The following is a 13,679-nucleotide window of genomic DNA, read 5'->3' on the forward strand; positions in this document are numbered from 1 at the left end:
GTAGGAGTATTTTTTGACGTAGAAAAAGCTTACGATATGATGTGGAAAGAGGGACTTTTAATAAAACTGGATAGAATGGGAATAGAAGGTAGAATGTATAACTGGATTATGAATTTTCTGTTTAAAAGAACTATACAAGTGAGGGTTGGGTCAGATTTTTCTCAGGTTTATCAAGTAGAGAACGGAACACCACAAGGAAGTGTTAGCAGTCCAATTCTGTTTAATATAATGATAAATGACGTTTTTTCTCAGATAGATTCAGGGATAGGGAGGTCTTTATATGCAGATGATGGGGCACTGTGGAAGAGAGGTCGAAATGTTGAGCACGTGAAAAGGTGTATTCAAACTGCTGTAGGAAAGGTAGAGAATTGGGCTTTTGAATGGGGTTTTCGTTTTTCAGTGGCAAAAACTCAGGTAATCTGTTTTACAAAAAGAAGGATTATCCCAACTGTTAATGTTAATCTGTATGGACATCAACTGGAGCAAACAGCAGTAGTTAGATTCTTGGGAATGTGGATGGACTCAAAACTAAATTTTAAAGTACATATTCAGAAAATGATTGACAAATGTAAAAAAGCAATTAATGTAATGAGGTGTTTGGCAGGAACTGAATGGGGGGCATGCCGTCAGTCTCTTAAAAGTATATATTCTGCACTAATAAGAGCTGCCATTGATTATGGATGTATGGTGTACAGTTCTGCATCTAAAACATTACTTTTAAAAGTTGAGGCACTGCAGTCACAAGCAATGAGAATATGTTGTGGAGCAATAAGATCATCTCCAATAACAGCAGTACAAGTAGAGATGAACGAAATGCCTCTAGAAATTAGAAGGCTCAAATTAAAGATGAGATATTGGATTAATGTAAAAGGTCATTCAGATAGTCATCCAGTTAAGAAAGTCTTGAATAATTGCTGGGAATACGAATATAAAAAAATCAACAAGTTTTGGATGGACAGCTAATAAGGAGGCTCAAAGTATAGGAGTTAGAGAGCTCGACATTTCCCCTTCTGTGGCTATGTCAGCAATTCCTCCGTGGCTTTTCCCAATGCCTCTAGTGGACCTACAGTTGTATGAAGAGAAGCACAACAAGGAAAGAAATGTGTTGGATAGTGTAACAGTACAACAATATATTGATCAAACATACTATAAGGCAGTGCAAATTTATACAGATGGATCAAAGGATCCTGATTCTGGATTTACTGCAGCAGCAGTTTACATACCTAATTTTAAAGTTCAAATTTCAAAGAGGATCACTAACCATATTTCGGTATATACTTCTGAATTAATACCAATATTCCTAGCTCTTCAATGGCTTGAGAAAATACAACCTACAAGGTCAGTGATATGTTCAGATTCACTTTCAGGTATCAATAGTTTGTCAAGTGGCATGTCAGTAGCAAGACAAGATCTGATATATGAAGTGATGCAGAGTCTATTTAGAATAAAACAATCTGGGCTTATTGTACATTTTTTGTGGGTACCATCTCATGTGGGTGTTAAAGGAAATGAGGAGGCAGACCATCTGGCTAAACAGGCTTTGAATCATTCTCAAACTGACATTCAAGTATCATTTAGTAAAACTGAAGTTAAAGGAATTATAGCGAATGAAATAAGAAAGATATGGCAGAAAGAATGGGATAGTGGAATTAAAGGAAGACACTTGCATCGTATTCAAAAAGTAGTTGGTCTGGAAAGAAGAAAATTTGGAAACAGGAAAGAGGACGTTTTAATTTCTAGAATGCGTATTGGACATTGTGCACTAAATAAATGTTTGTATAGAATAGGGAAACATGAGACTGGTAAATGTGATAAATGTGGTCTAGAAGAATCTGTAGAACATGTTGTTATAAAATGTGATGCATATGAAAGAGCAAGATTACATCTAACTCAAGCCTTAAGATCTTTGGGAGTAAATGACGTATCTCTTCAGGTTTTGCTAGGAAATGGCCCAAAGCAATCAAGAATTTATGAAGAATTATTTAATTTCTTAAAAGATACAAGATTGATTAATAGGATATAAGGTTTTTTTTTTTTTTTTTTTCTCTCCTATCCCCTTTCTCCAACTTTCCAACCATTTAGTGCTCCACACTCCAATCCAGTAGGTGGCGGGAATGCACCATTTAAGTTGGATTGCCAACCGCCATAAAACAACAACAGAAGAAGAAGAGCAAATGAGAATCATGAGGTCAAAGGAACTGCCTGAAGAGCTCAGAGACAGAATTGTGGCAAGGTACAGATCTGGCCAAGGTTACAAAAACATTTCTGCTGCCCTTAAGGTTCATAAGAGCACAGTGGCCTCCATAATCCTTAAATGGAAGACGTTTGGGACGACCAGAACCCTTCCTAGAGCTGGCCGTCCGGCCAAACTGAGCTATCGGGGGGAGAAGAGCCTTGGTGAGAGAGGTAAAGAAGAACCCAAAGATCACTGTGGCTGAGCTCCAGAGATGCAGTCGGGAGATGGGAGAAAGTTGTAGTAAGTCAACCATCACTGCAGCCATCCACCAGTCAGGGCTTTATGGCAGAGTGGCCATAAATGATTTTAGCAAATGGCTGCAATATAACAAAGAGTGAAACATTTAAGGGGGTCTGAATACTTTCCGTACCAACTGTATTTAAATATTAAATTACAGATACAAATTGTGAGCTTGAAAACAGTGTATAATTTATTTGTGATTTATTGTGAGAATCTTTGAAGCTGTTTACTGCAATAGTTAAAGCTAAGTGACTTGAATCAGACAGTTGTTGTGCTTAATCCCCCTTCTCCTTTCACTCTGCTGCTGATCACACCTACTTTGGCTGGCATTCTTTTTAAAAATTGGTGAGAATTCAACTGTGCAGAAAGAGGGGGTGTTGTGACCCTTTACATTTTTGAATGTATTTCTCTTTCATTTCTATTTGTCAATATGAAGCGAAGAATCTGTCAATGACTTTTAACTACCCTACTGGCTAGTAGGCATTGCTGGCGCGACGCAGCATCAAAAAGACTCAATTGAAAGGGAACGGTATTGTTAAGACTGTAACCCTGGTTCCTTGAAAGGAGGGAACAAGATGCAGCATACATGGCAGCACTGATTCCTCACTGGTTCAAGAGATGTACTCTCATCCCTTCAGTTGAAAATCCTGAATGAATGGCGCTGTGCTCCGGGTTATGTGCTTGCGGTGACACATGAATGGTGGGCTGAGCGTAAAGCGGCATCTCTCAATAAAGGGCTTGAGAGATCGTCACTCCTGTGTGGAACTTCCCATAGTGTCAGCAATTGACACCGCGTCTTGTTCCCTCCATTCAGGGAACCAGGTTTACTGTCATAACCATACCATCATCAGGATTTCTAAAGCAGTTAAACATTTTCACATATTTTTTAGGTTTTTAACCAATATGGAAATACCAAGTCACTAGCCCTGGTAAAAGTTTTACCATAGCACACAAGACACCAGTATCTACAATATATGCGGCATCTGTGGAAAAACACTTTTTGCAAGCACAACACAATTAGTGTTTCTCATTTGCATGAATAAGTTTTTTACTAGACTGATCACAGTTAACTGGCCTTTGTCCAGTGTGATAGTGTAAATGATTTCTGAGACTCTTTCCACACTGAACAAGAGTGTACTTTCTTTTCTGAATGAATTTTCATATGGCTTTTTAAGTTACTTAGACGTTTGGAACTTTTCCCACACTGAGGGCATATGTAAGACTTCTCTCCAGTGTGAATAACAGTGTGGTCATTGAGGCTACTTTTATGTGTGAAACTCTTTCCACACTGAAGGCATGTGTAAGGCTTCTCTCCAGTGTGAATAGCTGTGTGGGCATTGAGGCTACTTTTATGTGTGAAACTCTTTCCACACTGAAGGCATGTGAAAGGCTTCTCTCCAGTGTGAATCCTTATGTGTCTCTTAAGGTGTCCTTTCTGTGTGAAACTCTTCCCACACTGTGGGCAGACAAAAGACTTCTCTCCAGTGTGAATTTTTATGTGGTTCCCAAGGTGTCCTTTCTGTGTGAAACTTTTTCCACACTGTGGGCAGGCAAAAGGCTTCTCTCCAGTGTGAACTGGTGTGTGATCATAAAGGCTTCTTTTATGTGTGAAACTTTTTCCACACTGAAGGCATGTGAAAGGCTTCTCACCAGTGTGAATTCTTATGTGATCATTAAGGTTTCCTTTATGTGAGAAACTCTTTCCACACTGATGACATGTGAAAGGCTTCTCTCCAGAGTGAGTTCTTATGTGTTTCTTAAGATTTCCTTTTTCTGTGAAACACTTTCCACAATGAGGGCATTTGAAAGAATATTTGGCTCTTGTTCTCCAAGTTCTTTTTCCAAAAAAACTTGTCTCAGTCTTTGACCCACTGAAAGGTTTCTCTCCAGTTATGAAATTACAAGGTTTCTGATACTGATGTTTCTCCTGCTCTTCATTCAGTTCTTGACTTTCCTCTTTCACTTCCGTCAGCTCTAAAATAAACATAAAATTGTGAAATGTCAATAAAAAAAACACACTGCACTAGAATAAATGATTAAATTACACATTAGGGCTGGGCTGTATGGCAATACACAACCTTGCAATGGTATAAAGTGAAGGATTACAAATATTGATTTTCCAATACATCTCAATCTTCATTAAAATGATCTCGATATCGATTCTTAAATCCCAAGTTTGATATTTTACTATATGTGCAACTCTTTACTATGTGCGTAAATCACTTGAATATTGGAACAAATTTCATGCTATGGGACTAAAAATGTCTGTGATTAGCCGCAGTCTGATAAATGTTAAGATTTAACTCACCAGTGATTGAGTAGTATACTGATGAATGCTTTCACTGAGAAATGCAAGCGCAGTGTAGTTCTAGCGGGAAGACAAGCATCTGTACATCATCACACCATTAGCTAGGTAACTCCTAGCCAATCACATGTAAGCCAATGCTTTATAATCTGCTCACAATCTATCACATTGCTGTTTCAGTGTGCTAACACAGCAACCTCCACCACCACAAGTTGAGTCCCGTCCAGCAAGGGCTCCTTGCCTCTGCCTCCTATCTCCGGCAGGATATGATGGTTTCGAGTACAACTACTTTGGACCACCAGATGGGGTTTACGCCAAAGAGAGACATTACTTTTCTGTTTTATATTCATCAAATAAATGTCAACTTAAATTTCACTCAAGTCTGCGAGTCTTCCTGATAGAACCAGCAGTTCTGGAAAGAGCAGCTGGAAATGAGAGTCTACACGTTTTACGCGATCCAGAGTGGATGAGTTCTCTGCTCTGTCATTTCACACAACACACAACGCACATTATTTTCAATGTCTGTAAAGTTTACCGCGTACGAGCGCTTGGTTTCACACATTCACCTTAAAGCACGCAGCTCAAGCAGACAAAGATTGCAGGTTTTTTACACTAGAAAATATCATGATTTTAATTTGATACATTTTGCATTCATTTTCCCCCAAATATGTTAAAGTCAAGAGTGAGCATGTGGAAGCAGTCATGTGTCAGTCAGTAAGTGTGCAGGTATAGAATTTAGTCTGTGCTTGGTATTACTGGTACTGCATAAACAATGGCATTGTGACATCTTTTTTATTTTAGAATCAACTTGGTTCCAAAATACTGGTACTTTTGTTTCTGCCACAGAAACTATGAAGCAAGTGCAGTATAGAGCAAACAATGCAACTGGCCGGTTTTAGACCACAGGAAGCAAACCATGAGTCATCAGTGAGAACAACGATCCCGAAGGAAGCCAGACCCACCAGAGAGAACCAGAGCTGGTAGTGCATCATTCCAGGAGAGGAAAAGAGGCAAGCAAAATTTCAGGCCAGGAGTATCAACATTCATCCAGGCCACCGCATAGCCCAAACGTTTTGAGACAACAATGTACTGTAATGTTTCAAAAAAAAAAAAAATCATAATTTACATTTAAAAAATAATAATACATGTTTGGAAACTAAGACCATTATTTGAGTATTTCTGTTTTATGATGTATCTTATCCCAGCTCTCTTCAATCTGACCAATAACATTAGTTCCCCACAACTCGACGTTGTGTTGATTGTAGTGACACAAGGGGTCTCTTCTGAGAGCCTTGCGTAACTCTGAACTTGAGAAAAGGCCAATGTCAGAATTTGCATGTCCCGCCCCCGGACATACGGGTATAAAGTGGAGCGGGTGAGCATCTGTTAGATAGATTTTTCTTCAGAGCAGAGCGGTGGTGCAACAGCAAAGCTGAGTTCACCACTATTCCACTCACCTCTACTGGCGATAAGCACTATTGTTGGATCTACGGCGCATTCCAGTGGCTTTCTCCTCTTTGCACGCTGTGAAGTCCACGCCCCTAGGCGCTTTGACATTGCTTTCATTGCCTCATAAAAGAGCAATACACAGCAGGCATTGAACATCCTTTTCAGGACGCGTCTTTTTCAAGATGCCCTTCCGCCTCTGTGTAGCTCCTGGATGCAGTCGATTTCACTACAGTTCTGACGGTTATAAAAGCTACCTCGTGTGCCTGGGCTGCGATCACACACAGGCAGCGTTTTATGAATGGTTCATGTTCTCAGTGCAAGAACATAGCCATGGCAACATTGCGGTCAAGGCTTTCTTTTCTCACGAGAGAAAGTCACTTCAGCAGCCCCCCGCGTTGTTCCTTCTTCCCACGGGATTGAGAATGACCTGGCTGGCGTTGAAGGTAATTTGGGGATGACGACGGGCTCTGTTTTGCCGACACGCTTGCTTGCTTCTGTCCGAGATCGGGATGAGTGCGGCTCACCTCGCGGCCAGCCTGAATTCTCCTTCGAGCCCCCGGAATTGGATGACGATTTTGCTGCTGCATCGGAGAACGTCACAGTGGCGGGTCTGCTCGCCCAGTCTGAGCCTGACGCACGGATGTCCGCTATGCTTTCCAGGCCGCCGTGAACGCGAGGCTGGACTGGAAACCTCTGCCCCCCCCTCACGGCTACTCGAACGGTTCCTCGGGCCAGGGCGTTGCTCATAGACACGCCCCCCCCCCAGTACCTTGGACGGTGGGGCAGTCCATGGATACACGGAGATCCCTCCAAGGCCTGTAGGACAACGTTGTCACTGACTGCGAAGGTCTACAACGCCACTGGAGAGGCCGCCTCCGCCCTGTATGCCATGGGCCTCCTGCAAGTTCACCAAGCTAAGGCACTTAAAGATCTGCACCTGGGTAGTCCTGTTCCCGATGTGCTGCAGGAAATGTGCCCTACCTCCAACCTCGCTCTCAGAGCTACGAAGGTCAAAGCGCAAGCACTCCTGCACCTTGGTCCTGGAATGCCATTTGTGGCTGAATTTGGTCAAAATGCGTGTGTGGCATGGGGGTCGTGTGTCGGTCTGTGGGAGAGAGAGTGCGGTAAGGCTTGTCACCTGGTTTGTAATTACCTCTAACACCTGTGTCTTGTTATAGTAAAATGAAGAGAGACATTTAAGGGACACTCTCTCTCTCGCTCTCAACACTTGGCGTCCCTTAAATGTCTCTCTCCGTATCACTATAACAAGACACAGGTGTTAGAGGTAATTACAAACCAGGTGACAAGCCTTACCGCACTCTCTCTCCCGCAGACCGACACACGACCACGCCCCCCATGCCACAGCGTGACATTGACAAGGCAAGCTTTCTCAACGCCCCCATCTCCCAGTTCGGCCTCTTCAGCGACACCGTAGATGACTTCTCCCAGCAGTTTTTTGCCGGTGAAGAGGCAGACGGAAGCTATATCTCACATCATGCCATGCCGCCACCTCAAGCTCCGCTTCAAACGGGCCCAGCTCTCCACGCACCGCAGGCAGTATAAGCCCCCCCGTCTCCAGGACCCCCTCTAGGACCCGTGAAGCTCCTAATCGCCCCTGAGACAGAAGACCCGGGCAGTCAGATGTTCGCTCCGGAGCTGGTACCAAGACCACTTCGTCCCCCTGTGAATGGCTGGGAGGAAAACCCTTGTTTTCCTTATTCTACATTGCCGCACCCCCTTCGGGCTGCAGTACCTGCATTGTTAATAAAAGAGCGATTTCCTCACTTCTTGGGTCATCGAGCCGGTGCGCGCCGTTCTCACGGCACCCCAGCACCAAAGTCTTACAGTCCTGGCTCCCCGGACGCAGTCATCTCGCCTCCGGACCCTGCCGGGTGCGTGGCTTAAGGTAAGTGCCTTGAGTCTCTCTCAGCAACAAGCCTCGGGACGTGCCTCTGCCTCCCGACGCATTATTACCTGCCCCCCCCCCGGCTGCGAAGCCCCACCCGGTACTTCAAAAACGATCTTCCCATTAGTGCCCCTCACACAGAGCTTGGACGTTGCTATCCAACCCAACAAATTCTGTCTGCCAATTTGACATTGGACTTTTCTCAAGTTTAGAGGTACGAGAGGCTCTCAGAAGAGACCCCTTGAGTCACTACAATCGACACAACGTCTCGTTCATTCCATCGGGGAATGGAGGTTACAACAGAAACCATGACGATAATTATTACCTTAATTTTATTGATCAGCATAGAAAGCATAACAAACTGTACTTTACTTCACTGTATTATAATGTCTTTTAAATAAATATCCTGTTTAAATATAACCACAGAAATAATTGAAATATTTCATATATACAACTGGACAACTGACTAAAATCATCAAATAAATTTTTCTTAACCATCATTAGGGTAGTGGAGCTGGGACAGACTGACTGATTGTTGGATGGTAAAGGAGAACCAAACGATTAACAATGATAGTTTGTTGAGCAGGGGTGTCAAACTAATTTAAGTTGCATGCCCATTTGGACTGACACTTAACTGTCTGGATGAGTTGAAAAAGGCTACTGGTTTGCTTCTCAGTCAGACTCTGCATCAAATCTGTTTTAATGCATCATATCTAGTAATAATAATTCAGAGAAGACTTGGAAACAACTGAGAAATCCTTTTTACCTCTATATTTTTCCTTGTTACCATTATTCCCATGTGTGTGGAAAATTAACTTGGTTGCCCTTTGACAATGTCACCCACAGATCCAGTTACTGATGAAAATTGTGAATTTGTGCATATACATGGGGCCGCGAGCATTGAATGCTGAATTAAATAACAAAAATGGTGGGTTTTTACTGTGCGACTCAAGGAGGATGGGACATGGCGGACTCAGAATCAGGCCAGAGTGAAACCCTCCTTGGCAATTCAAATAAGCCACTACCGATGTGTTGTCCATCCTAATTAAAATGTGAAACCCCTGCATGTCTGACTGTCTGCCAAATGGTCTAAACGCCTGTATTCAAGAGCCTCATGGTACGTGAATCAAGCTCTACTCCAAGGAATAAGACCTTCTGAATGGGAGCCAAAGAGCTTTTGGACTACCTGAGACCCAAATTCACAAGATGTGACACCAGCAAGTCCCTGTGTGCTGTAGCCAACACCTCATACTGAGCCAAGATCAGAAAATAATATGGATAATTGTGGACTCAAATGCCTCGCAACCTCAATGGAGCAAGCGCTGCTTCCATAATGTGTGAAGTTGGGATGTCCCGATAACATTTTTTTGAGCCAGAGTACAGGTCTGATACCTGTTTTTTGTTTTGTTTTTCTGAACTACATATCAACAGTTTATTCACATTTTATCATCAAAATGGTGTTTAAATAAATTCATTAAAACTTTAATCAAAGTAAAGTATATCTATTTTAAACATGATATTGTATTATTTTTATCAAATGAAGTGCTTTTATTGAGAACCTCACAGCAGAGTCTAAAATAAATTTACTACAGAATATCAAAGATGTAAGATATTGCCTAAATATAATACAATTACTATTGATTTATTAATATTATTAGTTGTAGTAGTAGTAGTAGTACTATACAAGTGCATATTACATTTCAGTCATAGTTTCTTCATTTAAATTTAGCTTTTATTTTGGCGCAGCTTTTAATTTGTAGTGTTTCTGTGTTAAGACTAAGTTGCTCCGGAAAAGCAGGTAGCTACGTGACTAAACGTGATTATTAAACCACAAAGGCTGATATTTAATTTAATAAGTATGTATTCTGTTTGTGCCCCATGCTACAAAGTGAAATTGCGCTCTGTTCGCGGTCATCTGCTTCAAACAGAGCGGTCGATGCTCATGACAGTGTTTTCCCTGTATGAGCTAAGGAGGATTTAAAGGTATGTGAAGCTGGCGAACTCCTTTCCTGACAAAGCATTTAAAAAACTCATTGCTTAATCTGAGAAACGCTTCTAGGAGATCAAGACGCAATGGCCAATTACCTCCACCTCCTGTAAGGGGCTGTTCACATCGAATGCATCCCTTTTGCTGCTATCCGTTTTTTTTCTATGTAATCGCTAGACAAACATCTTTGTTTCACTTTATTTTTGTTTATCCAGCGTCTCATACAGGAGAGCTATTTTTTTAGATGCTGTCTAATTAAAAAGAACTTTAAAAAGCATCTTGAGACACTTGCTTTCTGTTAAACTGTATTTGTTGCACTGTGTCTAGTGCTGAAATGATCTGAAGTCGTCAGTTCAGGGCACACATCCAAATTTCAAATTCACAGTTTTAGCATTCGAATGTGCATTTTTTTTCTTAAATTCAACGACTATTTTAATTTTAATTCTATACTTAAACATAGACAGCCATACTTCCATACTCTCCAATGCAACTTCATGAGAGAACCCACTACATGCAGTCTCTCGTGTGACGTAAGCTCATTGGCATTAAGCTTGTGAATAGCGTTTTGTTGTAAATAAACCGAGCTGCATTTCCGATTGTATCACACTTATGTCACACAAGAAGCTGTGTGAACTGGCTCCTCATGAATGTGCATTGGAGAGCAACCAGAAGTAAACAATTATAGTCAAAATGACTTGATCTGCTTCTCAGCCAAAGGATCGTATCACTTTAGAAGAAATTAATTTAACCACTGGAGTCATATGGATCACTTTGAATGGGACTTTTTGTAGCTTTAAAGTGCTCATCACCATTCACTTGCATTCTATAGACCTACAGAGCTGAGATATTCCAGGGCTCAATGCTAAGGATTTTTCTACTGGCCCAGTCAGGCCAGTGCTTCAGACTTTTACCTTTTACTTGCCCTGCCAACATTTTCACTGGCCCCAAAACAAAAATAGCTGATAAATCATGGCTTAAAAATATTGTCCAAAGCTCAATATTTTATTTATATATATATATATATATATATATATACACATACAGGCAGCCAAAAGTTTGGGATAATGTACAGATTTTGCTGTTATGGAAAGAAATTTGTACTTTTATTCACCAAAGTGGCATTCAACTGATCATATTGTATAGTCAGGACATTAATAATGTGAAAAATTACAATTGGATTTTTTTTTTTCAGAACTTCAAAGAGTTCTCATCAAAAAAAATCATCCACGTTCAGCAATGACAGCTTTGCAGATCCTTGTTATTCTTGCAGTCAGTTTGTCCAGATACTCATACTTCACTTCACTCCACTCTTCCTGTAGCTCTTGCCATAGAGGTGGCTGTCTTGTCGGGCTCATCTTACGCACCTTACAGTCTAGCTGATCCCACAAAACTTAATGGGGTTAAGATCCATAACACTCTTTTCCATTTATCTGTTGTCCAATGTCTGTGTTTCTTTGCCCACTCAAACATTTTCTTTTTTGTTTCTTTTTCAAAAGTGTCTTTTTCTTTGTAATTCTTCCCAAAAGGCCTGCACCCCTGAGTCTTCTCTTTACTGCTGTACATGAAACTGGTGTTGAGCGGGTACAATTCAATGAAGCTGTCAGGGGAGGACACGTGAGGCGTCTATTTCTCAAACTAGAGACTCTGATGTACTTATTTAAGCTTTATTAATTAAGCTTCATTTAATGAACCAAATAGCTTTCAGCTGTGTTCAATATAATGGCAAGTGATTTTCTAGTACCAAATTAGCAATTTAGCATGATTCCTCAAGGATAAGGTGTTGTAGTGATGGCTGCTGGAAATGGTCCTTGTCTAGATTTGATCAAAAATGACTTTTTTCAGATAGTGATGGAGCTGTTTTTTACATCAGAAATTCCTGACTATACTCTGTGATCAGTTGAACGCCACTTTGGTGAATTAAAGTACCAGTTTCCTTCTGAAACACCAAAATCGGAACATTATTCCAAACTTTTGGCCGCCAGTGTGTGTTATTATATTATATTATATATATATATATAATATAAGATTAGTTCAAATTTGTTTACCGATTCATTCAGATAACAATTTCTGTAAATCACACTTGGGTGGAAGCAAATCAACTATCTTTTTTTGTGGGGTATTTTGTTTTTCTTTTCTCAAACTGAGGGATGGTTTTAAAACTTCCTTCAGTAATGGACTGCAGTTCATTCAAAGTTTTTATGATTTTCTAAATAACAGTTACTAGATCTGTACTGCTGGATTTTCAAGAATGAACACCAACCTGTTAGTTCCTCAGTATCTTCATCTTCCATTCTGCAGAGGTCTGGATCATTTAGGCATATGTCTTCACTTTCCTCTGTAATAAACTCCATTGTTACAACAGTATATTTATGTACATGTTGTACCGCTGTATTTGGAGTTATTCCTGCATGTTTGAATCCGAGTGGCCTCTTCACTTGCAGGATGATGTGGATATTCCCAGCATTTATTTGTGAATTGCTGTGGGAGTGTCCAAATCAAAAGTAAATAAATATAAACAGTGTATAAATGTTTTAAAACGTTTTTATTTTACATTTCTTTCATGTGTTTTTTGTGGGTTAATATAAAATAAGGATGTTCAAGTTGACAGAGTTATTTCCAAAAATTATATTTTAAAAGCATGAACCAAGTTTCTAAAAATAGTTTTTTTTTTGCTTCTTAATGTTGGCATATTTTGAAATGCTTTTTCCACTATTCTAAACAAAGGTTTCATTTAATGACTTTAAAACTGTCAAATGTCAAAAACTGTGTATTTGTTTGCCATCATTCTAACCATATTTTAGCTTATTAGAAACGAAAAATTCTACATTCTATCAATTAATATTGTCATGAAAAAGCACCATTTCCAAACGTGTCAACTCATGTTATTACTATATAGCAATAATATGCGTTGTCACTTATGGAAATAATGTGTACGGTTATTGGGTTCAAGTAATTACAACGGGTAATTTTTTTCAAGAGACCGTGTTTACAGTTTTAAAGAAAATGAACCTACAAATGACTTTATGTCTCTGCATATTAAGGTGGGATAAAATAAAGTATTTTAAACAACAAAAAGAAACACTCTTCATCTTTAATACGTATATATATATATATATTTAAGAACCGAACGCAAAAATGTTCAATGAATAATAATAATAAAAGATTAACACAAACCTTTCTTCATACGTATAATCAGCACACGGAGGAGCTGCAGCGGTTGGCAAACAGTTAAAGGCACATTAGCGCCACCATCTGGACTGGAGGGAAGAACAATGAGGATTGATTATACTGTAGAAGTAGGCCTATTTCCAAAGCTTTACAGAATTATTTTTTGTCTGTTTAGCATTCAACGCCATAGCTGACCACTCAAATCTAAAGGATGGATAAATTTTATGCCACCGTTATGTGAATTTTGGAGTTTTGATATACTTTTTCTCCAATGTACGGCTAAAACCAACTCATATATTCTTAAAAATATATTTGTCATTGTTCCACAAAAGAAAGAAAGTCACACAGGTTTGAACTGGCATAAGGATGAGTAAATGATGAGCGAATT

The 13,679-nt window shown here is 40.0% G+C and overlaps 1 protein-coding gene across 1 annotated transcript; it reads right to left on the reverse strand.

The window, feature by feature from the left end:
• Positions 1-2,089: 2,089 nt before the first annotated feature.
• LOC127649413 (gastrula zinc finger protein XlCGF8.2DB-like) lies at positions 2,090-13,334 on the reverse strand. The gene is made up of 3 exons (XM_052134487.1): positions 13,298-13,334; positions 12,384-12,601; positions 2,090-4,450 (listed from the first exon to the last, which is right to left on the reverse strand). The coding sequence occupies exons 2-3, from the start codon at positions 12,472-12,474 to the stop codon at positions 3,543-3,545; spliced, it is 999 nt and encodes a 332-aa protein (XP_051990447.1). The 5' UTR covers positions 12,475-12,601; positions 13,298-13,334; the 3' UTR covers positions 2,090-3,542.
• Between the last annotated feature and the right edge of the window lie 345 nt (positions 13,335-13,679).

This window comes from Xyrauchen texanus, chromosome 9 (assembly GCF_025860055.1).
Source record: "Xyrauchen texanus isolate HMW12.3.18 chromosome 9, RBS_HiC_50CHRs, whole genome shotgun sequence".
Lineage (NCBI taxonomy): Eukaryota > Metazoa > Chordata > Actinopteri > Cypriniformes > Catostomidae > Xyrauchen > Xyrauchen texanus.